Source organism: Haliotis rubra, unplaced genomic scaffold, assembly GCF_003918875.1.
Source record: "Haliotis rubra isolate DU_JTF1 unplaced genomic scaffold, ASM391887v1 Scf447, whole genome shotgun sequence".
Lineage (NCBI taxonomy): Eukaryota > Metazoa > Mollusca > Gastropoda > Lepetellida > Haliotidae > Haliotis > Haliotis rubra.
Genome location: NW_025767132.1, coordinates 220870 through 235718, shown reverse-complemented (window position 1 = coordinate 235718; position 14849 = coordinate 220870). Strand labels below are relative to the sequence as shown.

The 14849-nt window shown below is 38.8% G+C and overlaps 1 protein-coding gene across 1 annotated transcript; it reads right to left on the bottom strand.

Moving 5' to 3' along the window:
* Positions 1–8319: 8319 nt before the first annotated feature.
* LOC124289698 (radial spoke head protein 4 homolog A-like) lies at positions 8320–14847 on the bottom strand. Its single transcript, XM_046726326.1, is given in 12 exon segments — positions 8320–9285; positions 9568–9635; positions 9637–9828; positions 10063–10172; positions 10542–10683; positions 10828–10925; positions 11211–11324; positions 11464–11521; positions 11873–12097; positions 12100–12150; positions 12321–12510; positions 14548–14847. Coding segments are annotated over 12 exon segments (1611 nt in total). The 5' UTR covers positions 14682–14847; the 3' UTR covers positions 8320–9056.
* Between the last annotated feature and the right edge of the window lie 2 nt (positions 14848–14849).

The window sequence follows — 14849 nt, the reverse complement described above, 5'->3', positions numbered from 1 at the left end:
AAGCCTAGTTTCTGTAGTCCTTAAACCTAAAGTGTCATGATAATACCCTACATGTGAACATGTGTAAAGCCTAGTTTCTGAAGTCCATGTAACTGAAGTGGCATTAAAATACCCCACATGTGAACTTAGTGTAAAGCCTAGTTTCTGTAGTCCTTAAACCTAAAGTGTCATTAAAATACCCCACATGTGAACATAGTGTAAAGCCTAGTTTCTGTAGTCCATGTAACTGAAGTGTCATTAAAATACCCAACATGTGAACACAGTGTAAAGCCTAGTTTCTGTAGTCCATGTAACTGAAGTGTCATTAAAATACCCCACATGTGAACATAGTGTAAAGCCTAGTTTCTGTAGTCTATGTAACTGAAGTGGCATTAAAATACCCCACATGTGAACACAGTGTAAAGCCTAGTTTCTGAAGTCTGTGTAACTGAGGTGTCATTAAAATACCCCACATGTGAACACAGTGTAAAACCTAGTTTCTGTGGTCCATGTAACTGAAGTGTCATTAAAATACCCCACATGTGAACATAGTGTAAAGCCTAGTTTCTGTAGTCCATGTAACTGAAGTGTCATTAAAATACCCCACATGTGAACATAGTGTAAAGACTAATTTCTGTAGTCCATGTAACTGAAAGTGGCATTAAAATACCCCACATGTGAACATAGTGTAAAGCCTAGTTTCTGTAGTCCATGTAACTGAAGTGGCATTAAAATACCCCACATGTGAACATTGTGTAAAGACTAATTTCTGTAGTCTGTGTAACTGAAAGTGGCATTAAAATACCCCACATGTGAACATAGTGTAAAGCCTAGTTTCTGTAGTCCATGTAACTGAAGTGTCATTAAAATACCCCACATGTGAACATAGTGTAAAGACTAGTTTCTGTAGTCTGTGTAACTGAAAGTGGCATTAAAATTTTGGGTAATGTAAATACTTTGCTCATACCCAGTTTGTTTGTTTGACATATATGAAACAATGTAGACATAGCATCACATTTTGTTTCAAATGACTTCATTTGGAGTGTATTTGTGTTAGGACGTGAAAATAGTATTATCACCTTGAGTCCAGCACAGTATTCTTAGTTGTATTCAGACTGTGATTCATAATCAGGATTAACTATATTTGTAGGTGAGGTGAGGTGAAATTGGGTTTAACGTCGTGCTTGAGAATATTTTGCTCCTATGACGACGTGCATGCATGTGTATGTGTATGTGCGGGTGCTTGTACTAGCCCAGACTTAAGCTGGTTTTATAGTGCTAGCTCACTGAGATACCATGCCGCAGTGAAGCATGAATACCCCACTCAGACACAGTATACTGACTCCGAGCCGACCAGTCCTTGTTGTACCCATTAATGCCGAGCACCAGGCAGGGACCAACAAGTACCATATTTTAACGTCTTTTGGTATGACGTGGTCGGGGATCGAACCCTGCGACCTTCCGCTCACTCTCCGGGGGGCGGACGCTCTAACCACTACACCACGGAGGCGGTCTATATTTGTAGGACAGGCTGAGGTTATAATCGTGTCTTTTTCATGAAAAAGGAACAAATTTGAAGGCTGTTCTTGTTAAGGTCTGCTGTGAATTTGTTGCAATGCTGTCTGAAATCCCCACTTTACTCAATATACCTTGTACAAATGGCTTCCAATCATCCTCACTCACTTAATAGCTGTTGTATGTGTGGCAGTGTTGTATATGTATATGTATATATTTGTAATTTACATATTTGTATATAGTCAATGTTGTAATGAAATAATGTACTAATTTTTACTGTGAAGTACAGAATAAAATAAACTTGCTTTCTATTTAGCTCCTGGTTGACTTGTCTTTAATTCACCTTTAATATTATTTAACTGCCTTTAGGTAGCTGTGGGGTTAGATTGCATAGCTTGGGTCACTCCTTTGTTTTAGATAGCTTACGCCTGATTGGCCTTGTTTAAAATACTAACGTTGAGCACTTCACCGGCACAGCACACAAGCCACTGTAGACTGAGACTGACCAGACATTACTACAGGTAAGGTATGTATTTTGTATTTTTATGTACTTGTATATAGTGCTTAATCAGTTATAGTAAAATCATGTTTTAATATTATCTATATAATCAATATAGGGATAACCAAAAAAATGTAATTTAACTAAAACAGTAAGTCTATACACAGTTGAATTCACCTAAACATCAGCTTTTCACTTTCCTATTTCTGTCCTTGAGAATGAGTGAGCGAGTATACACTTTTTATCATTTATGTGTTTGTCTATAACTATGTATGTATGTTTTGAAGTGTTCATGGGTATGGTTTGGGTCATACATGGTATGTTACCCAGTCTTTCAATAGTATTTATATTTGTATATTTATTTGTATTTAGATGCAGTTGATATAATCAACTGGTGCAGTCAGTCCACGCCCCAGTACTAACCTCAGGGTACGCTTATAACTATTTTTGTGTATTTATAAAAAACTAGTCTTTATGTATATCATATGTATACATAGTCAGTGTAGTTTACCCTTGAATATATTTGATAAATGTATTAGTTGACTACATTATACCACGTCATCCGTTTGATTAAATGTGTGAATATATATGAATATAAATATGAATTGTGATTATGATTGTGATTGTTATTGTAATGTACCCTTACATACGCATGTGTGTATATATCTATGTACTTATTGTTATGTATATGTTTCAGGGCGTTTGTTCTGACTTATACTCCTCCAATAAATCCTTAAAAATCAAACCCGACCCTTGTGTCATGATTGAACACCCCAGGTTACATATGCAGGGAACACGAGGAAGCATAGTCTAAGGGGGGTAACTCTGTATGATTGTGGTTGAAGGTTTCTTGCATGTTATATTTACAAAGGTTTTCCAAAGACACAACAAATATAACCAAAAGTCCATGTCACAATCACCCACAGGTATCTATATCTTCAAATTGATTTGATACCAGGGAGCTTGTTGAAAAAGAAAGTAAGTTTTGAAAGTAAGTTAACACTATGGTTCGCCCCCTCTGTGGTGTAGTGGTTAGAGCATCCGCCCGAGAGCGGAAGGTCGCGGGTTCGATCCCCGACCACGTCATACCAAAAGACGTTAAAATATGGTACTTGTTGGTCCCTGCCTGGCACTCGGCATTAATGGGTAAAACAAGGACTGGTCGGCTCGGAGTCAGTATAATGTGTCTGAGTGGGGTATTCATGCTTCACTGCGGCATGGTATCTCAGTGGGCTAGCACTATAAAAGCAGCCGCACATACACACGCATGCACGTCGTCATAGGAGCGAAATATTCTCAAGCACAATGTTAAACCCAATTCTAGCACGACATTGTGTGATACTCGATTCTGATTGGCTGAGAGCTCATCAAAACCGCACTTAAAAATGGCAGTTTAAGACCGCTAATTAAAGTGACCGATTCACCGCGTATGAATACAACGAACTCGTTGACCCTATTGTTTGTAAACAAACATGTAGGACATCGGCAATTTCTATCTTGGCAGCATCTTTGGTGTTTTTTAAGTAAAAAGCGAATGGTTTGAAGAAGAATTTCTTGACCCTAATCCCAGTGAAGAAACTACGAAACTGAAAAATCTGTCAGCAGCGCAAAAGCGGCAGTATCCTATTCAAACCGGGTCAAGATCTACGTGTGTTGACGTCGACCCACACGTCCTAACCTGACCCATTCTGTCCCGGACGTAATGCCCAGTCCTTCCACTTCCATTGTCCATGTATCCCACATAAAACCTGGCATGTCAGGTCTTTTCCAAATTGGGAATAGTAGGGTGGTTATCAACAATTATTTTCGTGAATAAAGTTGCTGGCGACTAAACTTAGTTCAGGGCTTGAATTGGGGCGAGTCGATTGTCGTACAGTAGGGGAGATCAATAATTCGCTTGAGAAAAATCAAATAATTGTACTTGCTCACAGTATAAACTGTATTTTATTTATTTATGTGTGCTAATTGTTACAAATACAAGCATACTGGTTCCTGAAATAAAGCATTTATGTTGCTGAAAATGTCCTATTTTGTTCATTACACAACCTGTCAATCAATGGGACGATTCCAAGCAATTTCCAAAAAAGTCCCCTTCACGCCTTGTGCGCCAGACAGTTCGGGTTTAAAACGCTTGTCAGTCGTGCTAGAATGAAGATAAACCTACACTGGATGCGTTAGCATGAGGTTTTAAATTAAACATTTAGCGGTCTTAAATTAACGATAAAGGACCACAAAATTGAAAACAGTAGTTTTATCTTCTAATTTCACCTCACCTCACGCTATGGTTATGATTTTCAAATATTGTCCCATAAAATTTATCACAACCACATAAATGCATGATATATTTGGATGGGTTCATTGTTATTTTATGATTAACTTCATTACAATATGTGATAATCGTTCTTCAAATCATTCTTTGTCTCAACAAATAATTCAAGGAATCTTTTAATCCTGTGGTCGTATGCACATGTCAGGCGTGGCTAACATCAGGCGTAACACACTACGTCGGGCTTAGCAGCGCCCTCCTCTTACACGTCATGCACAACGTCGGTTAGCCTAGGCGTTACTATTTTTAGATTTTCTAACGTTTTTAAACCACCGGTAAAAGGCGCGAAACAACTTCTCGGTACATCAGTTTCAGTCGTAATCATGGAAAGCCAAAACCCCTAGAAAACCCAACTTTACCGATGGATCCTGATGGAGAAATAACACGGATTTTCATGTCGCCATTTTTGACACATTACGAAAATCACGATTCACAGCGTTATTTGGTGTATGTTTTTAAATGTTCAAAACGGATATAAATTACTACTCAGAGGTAATGAATTTAAAAAACAGCATATTAATGATCACTGATATCAGGTTTTCATGAAATCAGGAGATAAACATTCTGTGTTTGGAAATTAGATGAATGTTAGACCGAATTGATAGTCTCTAAATTAATCATTTGAAACCTCACTACTGTTTATTCAATGCAATAATGTAACACCTAAGAGCTTGGTTTTTATAATCATAACTCCACACGACCGAAACCAGCCTTTTGTTACTGTACCCCCCTGTGGCCGTATGCATATGTCGGGCGTAAAATCTAGTCCGGGCGTAAGTAAAATGTGCGCCCGGACATAACGTAAACCGGTATGCACATATTAGACGTAGTTAAAGTTACGCCAGTCGTAGCGCTCTATATTTACGCCACCTACCCAGCAGGCACTGGATGCCGAGGGGTTTTTTTCAGCCGCACATTTTCAAAAGGTTTGAAAAGTGAACGTAGTGCGAGAATTGCGCTCCTGTGGTCCTGGATCTGCGTACGGCTATAAAATTACACAGAAATGTAGAATATTTAATTTCCTATCTGTTTGTATAAATATAAGAGCGACTACCTCGGCGGTTTTAGAAATAGACACTGCTAAATGTTGTCCAAAATTGTTACGCGTTTAAAAAATGTCAATTTATCAGCTTTTGTCGCGGCAATCGATAAAAGCACTCTGCTATGATTTTTAAATTTGGCATCTTTACAGAAAGTGTGAAAATACAGCCTGATATCTGAACGACATAATGAATTGAAAATACAGCCTGATATCTGATCCACAACGACATAAGTGTATATGAATTGGGTTTATGTGCTAATGCATAGCGTTACATGAAGACGTTCAACATTAAAATGACTCTTCATTATCCACAACAACTTTTCTCCAATTATTGTGATCTGAGTTTACATTGACCTAGATGTTAAGCACAGCCGAGTTATGCCCCCATTATCTTTATGCGCGTACCTTAAATGACCTCTCTGTTGTCACACACATACTACATTTGGTTTCCCTATCTATAACAGTTACTGAGAAAATCTGTCCCCATTGGGAATAACATGCACTAAGTCAAGAAATGCATGATAAGGACCATAATTCTGTAAAGAATTGTAACATGTTTTCCGTTTTTGATCTCCATCAAGGCATTCATTGTCCTGAAAACACATATCAAGTTTAACTTCCCTATCTATACTAGCCACATAAAGAAACTGTGCATTGTCAAAATATTAACCCAGTTGATAAGTACGATAACAATGTCAAAGGTACATATAAAGTTTAATGGAGGGATCATGAGACCATAACAAGTCCGCAAGTCAGGAGAATTTCAATTGAAAAGTCAATCACAATGACGTCACGAGTCCACAAGCGGGACAGAGGTCAAACGAGCATGTCACAAGCTCAATAACGGGTATGTCCACCATCGGCATTGAGAACAGCAGTGCATCGACAACGCATAGAGCTTATCAAACGTGCAAGGAAGGCTTGTGGGATGTCACGCCAGATTCTCTCAAGTTCTGTTGCAAGGTCAAGGAAGTTATCTGGCGGATGAGGAAGACGGCGTAGACGTCGATCCATCTCGTCCCAAACATGCTCTATCAGGGAGAGATCCGGTGAATTTGCAGGCCAAGGCAGTAAGTCAGCGTTGTGGTGTTGCAAGAAATCCATAGCAACCCTTGCCGTATGAGGGTGGGCATTGTCCTGTTGGAATGTTAAACCATGACATTGCAGAATAGGAATTGCCACAGGTCGAAGAATCTGATCCCTGTAGCCCACACCAGTTAAGTTGCCCTGAACAATCAGCAAAGGAGTTCTTTGGCGTCCTGTTATTCCACCCCAAATCATCACGGAACCACCACCAAAGCGATTCCTCTCCAAGACACAGGCCTGTGCATAACGTTCTCCCACGCATCTATAGGCACGTTGACGTCCATCACTATGGGAAATGGTAAACCTGGACTCATCTGTAAAAACAACATTTCTCCACCAAAACAAGGATCTGCAGACATGATTTCGGCACCACATTCGGCCGGCTTGTCGATGACGTTGTGTTGGATAGGCCGTATGGCGGGACGTCGTGGTCTGATCCTGTGATGACGTAAACATTGTCGAACTGTGTTGGGATGGATGCGGCAAAGTCCTGGGATGGGTCGGGCAGTCATCACTGCAGTCTGAAACCTGTGGCGAAGATGGGTCACCCGTATCCATCTGTCCTGCCTTGGCGTTGTAACACGTGGACGTCCAGAACGTGGCCGATAGATGACGTCATTTGTGTTCTGGTAGCGTCTCACCAGTGCAGAAATGGTGTTCCGGTGGCAGTGGAAATGTGCAGCCACTTGTCGTTGAGACATTCCCCCACGGACCATCCCAATGGCCTCATGACGTTGTGCAGATGTGAGCCTTGGCATGCTATGCGTTTCCATAGCCGTATAATTTTCTGAACGATCGCAAGGCAGGGGTTGAGCTTTCCAAAGTGACAGTATTGTGTGGCATTCATTTGCTCTGTTTCTCTTTCCCGGAATGCACGTGCAACAACGTATTGCACGTCTCAAGGACGAACCCACTGACGTCACGGAACGTGGCACGTGCATGCATGTTGGATACATGTCACTAATCTCTGAGTTTAAATCCTTACGTGTCTACACAGGTTTGATCAATTTAGATTTAAAATTTTTGTATGCACAGTTTCTTTATTGGCCTAGTATCTAACGGTTTCTGAGAAAATCTGTCCCCATGGGGGATGTTGTGCACAAAGTCAAGAAACCCATGACAAGGGCCATAACTTTGTAACAAATTGTAACATGGTTTCTGTTTTCAAACTTTATCAAGGCATTCATGTCCTGAAAACACATACCAAATTTGGTTTCTCTATCTATAACAGTTTTGGGGAAAATCTGTCCCCATCATCTCGGACAGACAGAGCTCAAACCAATATCCCCCTCCTTTATGAATACACAATGCCATTTAGAAAGAGGTCAAATGTAACACATGCTATATTTGGGATTCTCAGTAAAATAAAGATTCTTGTACTTTTGCTGGGCTAAGTCCCATCTGGGATTTGAACTCACAATCTCAGAGTCAGCCATGTAACCCACAAACCCATTGCGGCACCACGGGTTTGAGTGTGGGTTCGAATCCCAGATGGGACTCAACTCAACAAAAGTACTAGAATCTGTACTTCACTGAGAAAGTTTATCTCAAATATAGCATGTGTTACAAATGCTCCATTAAGTTTCGAACTATACAACAATGTGCACCAACACTTGAAACCTTCACAATGTTAATCGGTTAAATGTACTGTCTCACTGTACTGAATTCACCACATACATCACATATCAAGCAGGAGTAGCTTAGATTAAAAGGAAAGCATATGAACAGAACTATCATTACCTAACTACTAGTATATCATCGCTCTCACCAGGTGTCTTGCTGTAAAACTTCAAAGCTAGATATCTGCATTTACACAGTGTCACACAGTGTCTTGAGTTTTGCTTTCAGCAGTGATAAATAGAAACACATTTATTGTATAGACACAATTTATTTGGCATAAATATATATTTTCCACTAAAAGTATACAATTCACTTTCAAATATGTCATCTACAGATGATTATGCAATTTCATTTTACCTTTTAATAAACACATTTAGGAAATATTGCAAATTCAGTATGTACAAGGACAACATGAAGACAAACATCCACATGTGCTCCAGAGAAGAGAACAATTAAATTACAATGAAAACATGTGAATGTTGGCACTTTACACTGGGGATAGAAAAGTATGCAGAACTTCATTTTAATACAAACAGGTAACATAAATACTGTACAGAAGGCAATGTCTCTGGAAGAAATATCACACTTAGGAGGGGATGATATGAATGGAATGATTCAATCACTGACATGTCTTAAGCGGGATAATAACAATTGGAATGCCAATGCTTAAATGTTATCAGTTGTCAATACTGTTCAATACTAAGAGCAAATCTCTCATGGGTCTGGACATTGATTTATAATTTCACATTTGTCCTTGCAAACAACACCTGCTTATAAAAACATAAAAGTACTGTTAAAACCATCAGCCAGTTAAATAGGTAGGTTTCCAGTCAGACAAAATTTTAGAGAAGCCTAAATTAAGATCATATTATTTATGAAAATAATGGTTGAAAATTAAAGTCTCGAATGAAAGTAGTACTTGTATAAACATTAAACCCATGAAATCATTTCCTCAAAAGTAGCCCTGCTAAACTTGGCCAAGCAACAGTCTAATCATCTTCCTCCTCATCCTCCTCTGCTTCTTCCATCTCCTCTGCTGCTTCTGCAGCCTCCTGCTGGGCTGCCCGCAGTGCTGCTTCCTCCTCTGGGGTGGGGTCCTCAGCCTCAGTGATCTCAGGGCCGCTAGGGAACTCCTCCTGAACTGCAGGTGGGGGAGGAGGGCTGTAATTGTCCTGGGCATACTTGTGGCCATGCCCAATGTACACATTCTCAAATTTCCTGGAAATAATTCAGGAGATTACATGGTATTTGGAAAAAAGTAATATAATTCTACATAATTTAGTGATACTACATATACATTTTCTTGCATGTTAAAATATCTCACCAGTGCAAGAATACTGTGCATTAAATGGAGATGTAATAATTTGTTAGGAATGAATGAATATATAGAGATTTTACAAATACATCAGTGGTATTATTATACCAAAACACTGTTACATTACAACCAAGTGTATTCAGTGATAACATTACAAGGTAGAAAGTTTAGAAAATGATGCTCACTTCTCAAAGGCAAATGCATGAGCTCCAGGCCATAGGTTTGAGTGCATGACGCTGATGGAGTACTGGGGGGATGAGGTTGGAGGACAGACGAGGGGTCCAGGGGGACATGCCAGCGATCTCTTCATCCTCAGCCAGAGGGGTTAAGAGTGGAGGTCCGACCTCAGGTTCAGGCTCATCGGGCTCTTCACGCTCCTCCTCCTCATCTTCATCCTCAAAATCATCCTCTGATTTCTGAACCGGGTTCCACCATGTGCATCGACCCTACACAGAAGACACATATCAGCAAAAGCCACAAACATTACTAACATAAATATAACATTTCTGAATAATTCCGACCGCCGCCATATAGCTGGAATAGTGCTGAGTGCGGCGTAAAACTAAACTCACTCACTCTGAATAATTCCAACAGTACATGTATATGCAAATTTGTCATGTCCTTACCATACAAGACATGGTGTGACTGAAATGAAAGACAAACAATACATCTGTTAGTACCTGTGGCAGAATGTGTTGTACGTGATGCACCCAGTTGGACAAATTGGCATCAATTAACTCGCGGACAGGAATTCCCTCAAAATCCACATTCTCAACAAAGTGGTCACGGGCTGCAGAGAAACATTAATGGTGTGAGTACATGCTACACACTGACAACAGACATGTTCATTTAATTGAAGCATAGACCCAGAATACAGGTAGAAAGAAAAGATAATGAATCACAAAGACCAACAAAGTTAATTCCTCTGATGCATAAGTATCTTCCAGTATAAAATGAATCTGCATTACCATTATGCAACATACTTTTGTGCAACAAAAACAATTAAAATGTTATACAGATCAAGAATTACACAAAGAGTTAACCAGTTATCATTATACACTAATATGCAAATAACCAGAATGTGCTGTGCCCTCATGCTTTCAAGCTCCCTTTATCACATGCAGAATAAACTGTAATGACTACTGACAGTTTCCCTCACCCTCTCCTTCCTCCTCCTCTTCTTCATCTTCATCAAACTGGTAGAAGCCAAGGGGTGAGATGTGGGTTCCAGCTGAGATCCTGGCAATCTGGGCTCTTAGGTAGTTGGCCTCATTACCAGGGAAAGGAGGATAGCTTACAACCTAGGAGAAAATATGACTGTCTTACTTGTTTCAGTACAACAAACCAGAATACTTCAAATACTCTTACTTATTTATATATATATCTAGAATGAAATGAATGATGATTATCTCATCAAACTTGCAGACTTATTCTTTGGTACTAACCGGGGCATCCAGCCTTCCTGTGAAGAATTTCTTGATCTTTCTGCCTGAGGTGATCTGAGCTGGCGTCACAGCGGGAAGCTTAATCCAGGATTTGCCGGCTAAACACAGAGTGATCATAGAACAATCAAAAACATATCCTGTCCCCAAGTACAAATCATGAATGTTTTACAAGGTCCAATGACTATTAATAGTTTGACATACCTATCACAGGTTTCTAGACACACTTACAAGATATGACTGTAGCTCTATTGTATCATAATTCTCCTCATACAAAAGATTGAATTAGTTCTAGTGCCATGATCACTTTGTGCAAAGTGGGGTCATACATAACATGAAAGGTTCTATAAGTATGTTTGAATGGAAAATTGAAAGAGAAAACTTACGATCATTGCAGACAAAGTATGTCTTCTTATTGACTCCTGTCCTATTCTCTTCTCTGGGTGCAACTGGTGGGGGTTTGAACTCTGGTTTAGGGAGGTCATCTTCTTCTGTCTCCTCTGAAATATACAAAGCAAAAGAAACATTCACCTTGTAGTTTAGAAAACTATTATTTGAACTAATACTTTTGACCATTAATCTTAAGATTGCTAAACATCAACAAAGTATTTCCTAATCTAAAGGACATGTGACATTTACCTTCCTCTCCCTCATCAGCATCGTCCTTCTCTGTAGCATCTTCCTCATTCTGCTCCTCCTGAAAGACAAACACTGGGCATTAAAGATAATAGCAACAATGTGGTATTAATAAAATAATCCTTTCATAAAGTGTAATTTGACCAACAGATTCCCCTAATGTCTAAACCATGCATGTTTATATATCAAATGCTAAGAGTGTGAGTTTTCCTAATACTCTTGGACATTGTGTGTATATATAACAGTACTGGCCCACATGGAAAATTCAAATTATTCTCTAACACAATATACAAGATTAGATTAGAAAAGTTTAATAACCATGGACATAAAAAAGACTAACTTCTATTTACAAACTGATGAAAGCTTGTTTGACAATATTCCAACCAATCTATCATTGGATTCTCAAACTTACTTCTTCCTCCTCCTCTTCTTCCTCATCTCCTTCCCTGTACTCAACCTCAGCAACATAGTAGTTTTGTTCACGACCAAAGATCTTGCCCCAGAATCTGACATGCTGGAGAGGATGGTTGTCCACCAGATTCTTGAGAGCCAGCCAGATGCGGATCATCTCTTCCCTGTTGAGTCCAATCCCAGCCTGCTCGAAGTAGAAGCACAGCTCCATGAGGTTGGGGAGGGGGGAGTCTCCACCTCTTCATCTTGCTGGTTGTCTTCATCATCACCATCACCTTTCTGCAAAATAAAAATCCCATATTTCTGAACACTAAACACATTTATCATTATTTGTTGCAATGAATCATGGCTGTTTGTAACAGATACCTTTAGTGGGTGCCCCATGTCCAATGTGTCTATTCTAATTTTGGTGCTTTTTCTTTTCAAGTATCTGTCAACCCACTACTTACTGTGAAGAGTCTCCTCTGAACTTGTGCAAGTGCCACCTCTGTTGATCTGTCTACTTTGTCAAGGACTGTATCAGCATCTGATGTGAATTTTGATCTTTTGACATCTTTGCTAATATCTTCAAACACATCTGCTACATTGTCCGGCCTTTCATCAAGAACCTTTGTCAACACCCTTGACAAGTGATCATACCTACAGCAAGGAAACAAACACACATGAGGAAACAGAGTGAACATTTGAAATTTGTTTTTGATATGTTTCACACACTTCTGAGACAAGGCATTTTGTCATTTGGATGCAGCTATGAACTTGATCAATAGATGATTTCATGTGCTGGGATAAAGCAGAAAATAACAAAAGTTCGGAAAGTGACAGTTGGAATGAATTTCCTAATCATGCAACCTTGAAATGTTAGGTATTCCAAAGGACAATTACAGGCTGTACAACTGTTTCTGTCAAAACCAAAACATTTTCAAAGCTTTGTCTGAAATGAAAGTTGCCAGTCTGAAACTAGTGCAGCATAGCTGCTTCCTGTTTGAATATTGTCAACTTCTTGCTTTTCTTTTAATTGTTCAACCAAAGTTCATAAAAGATTGTTCTGGCAAGATATTGTCCTCATATTTTTTTTTTAGCAGAAGGAAGAACTGAGACTGGTAGAAAGGTGTGACGTGTAAAGATAAATACATAGATGACACATTTAAATGCAAATCATGTTAAGAATTCGCTTGTTTTTCTGACTTACTATCATCTTATGGGAGAAAGTAGTTAAACTAGGTAAAGTTGACACAAATCTTTACATCCATTATGTATAGTGCTGGGACTAGTCAAATTCCTACAGGCTACAAATAGTTAAACATTATAAAATTTTAGCATGTAGTGCATGTTGAACATCAGTTGCAAGGCTATCTGTTCAGTGTTTCATGTAATATACAGTAGATCAAAACATTTTTCTTACTTCCTCCATCCTGGATTTTCAGCATTGACAAATATGAAATATACTATTTTTCAACATTTCATTTACCAACCACATCCCAATGAAATGTTACATGTAAATGTACAATTTTGCACTGAAATCTGCTAGTATAAATAAAAGTGTTAGCCTACCATTTGTTTGCAGGGACAGAAAAGACAGACATGAAGTATGTTCATGTGAGAATGTATAAAATTACTGACATCCCATAAAAAAGCTTGAAACTTATAACCTTCCACTTTAACTTTGTGACCTAAACTGCTGTGAGATCTGTTCTCAACCTGTGAGTGACAGACCAAACCTTGTAACAATCAAACATGATCCTAATGTGGGTCCATATGTGCATTACAAAATTTTTGGGTTTCCTTTTGTTCATACCTTTGATGCATAGCATTAACACCAACATCCCATACCCAACCCCACTCTAACCTCACAAGTTAATTATCATCAACAAAACTTCACATGTAATCCTACAGTAAAGATTGGCTGTTAAAAACAAACACAATTACAGGTAAACAATTTGATAAAGAAAAATACATTATCAAAACATTTTGCTGTACTAAAATGACAATGACAATACTTTATTACCCGTGAGGGAATTCTTGTGTAAAGTACAAAGCTCAAACATTGATAAAATGATTAAATTATTTGCATACAATAAATAACAGACAAATAACACGCTAACAAGGTAAGACAAACACTAGGAATCATTTAAAAGATTAATACTGGCAGGAACAAATGATTTCATGGCACTATTGGATTTAAAACAGGGTAAATTATAACGGGGCCCAGAAGGCAGTAATTTATATTCATAGTGGATTGGATGTTCTGGATCAGATATAATCTTACGGGCTGACTTGAGAACTCATTCTTCATATATTTCATTTAGGTTAGCAAAAGATACACCTGCAATTTTACTGGCTAATAAAACTATTCTGGTGAGACAGTTTCTGTTTTTAAGGGACAAGGTTCCATACCAGCATTGTACAGAGAAAGCCAGAACGCTCTGTATTAAGTACTGATAGAAAAGACACATAATTGATTGATTAACATTGAAAGATCCCAATTTGCGCAAGAAGTGTAACCTTTGTTGACACTTACTGAATATAGCATCTGTGACAAAATGACAAAATGTGCAAAATGACAGAATAGCGTTCGGTGAAAACATAGACACATGCATCTGTACATATTGAATGCACACCATTGGAAGTGCAATCCATAATAAAATTACGAAAACATAATAAAGTGTTAAAACTTACACATTTACTCCTGTGTCTGTGCTCGCCGTGAGTAAATAAGATTTTGCTTTGAGAAATTCTTGTTCCTTCGGGTTCAAATTCAACTCCATGTTGACCGGAGTCTGTGGCTTCGAATCTTTCGGTGTGGAGGACATTGTGCCTTCTTGCGAGGAAACTAACCTTTCCTCGGGGTTATGTGCTGACTACCCTGTTGTTGTCAGGGATACTGTGCTCGTTGCTAAAAACCTTGCGCCGAACCAAACCAAACGCCAGCTCAAGTTGATCAAATGCGAAGTTGCTACGGTAAACAGTCAAACATTGCG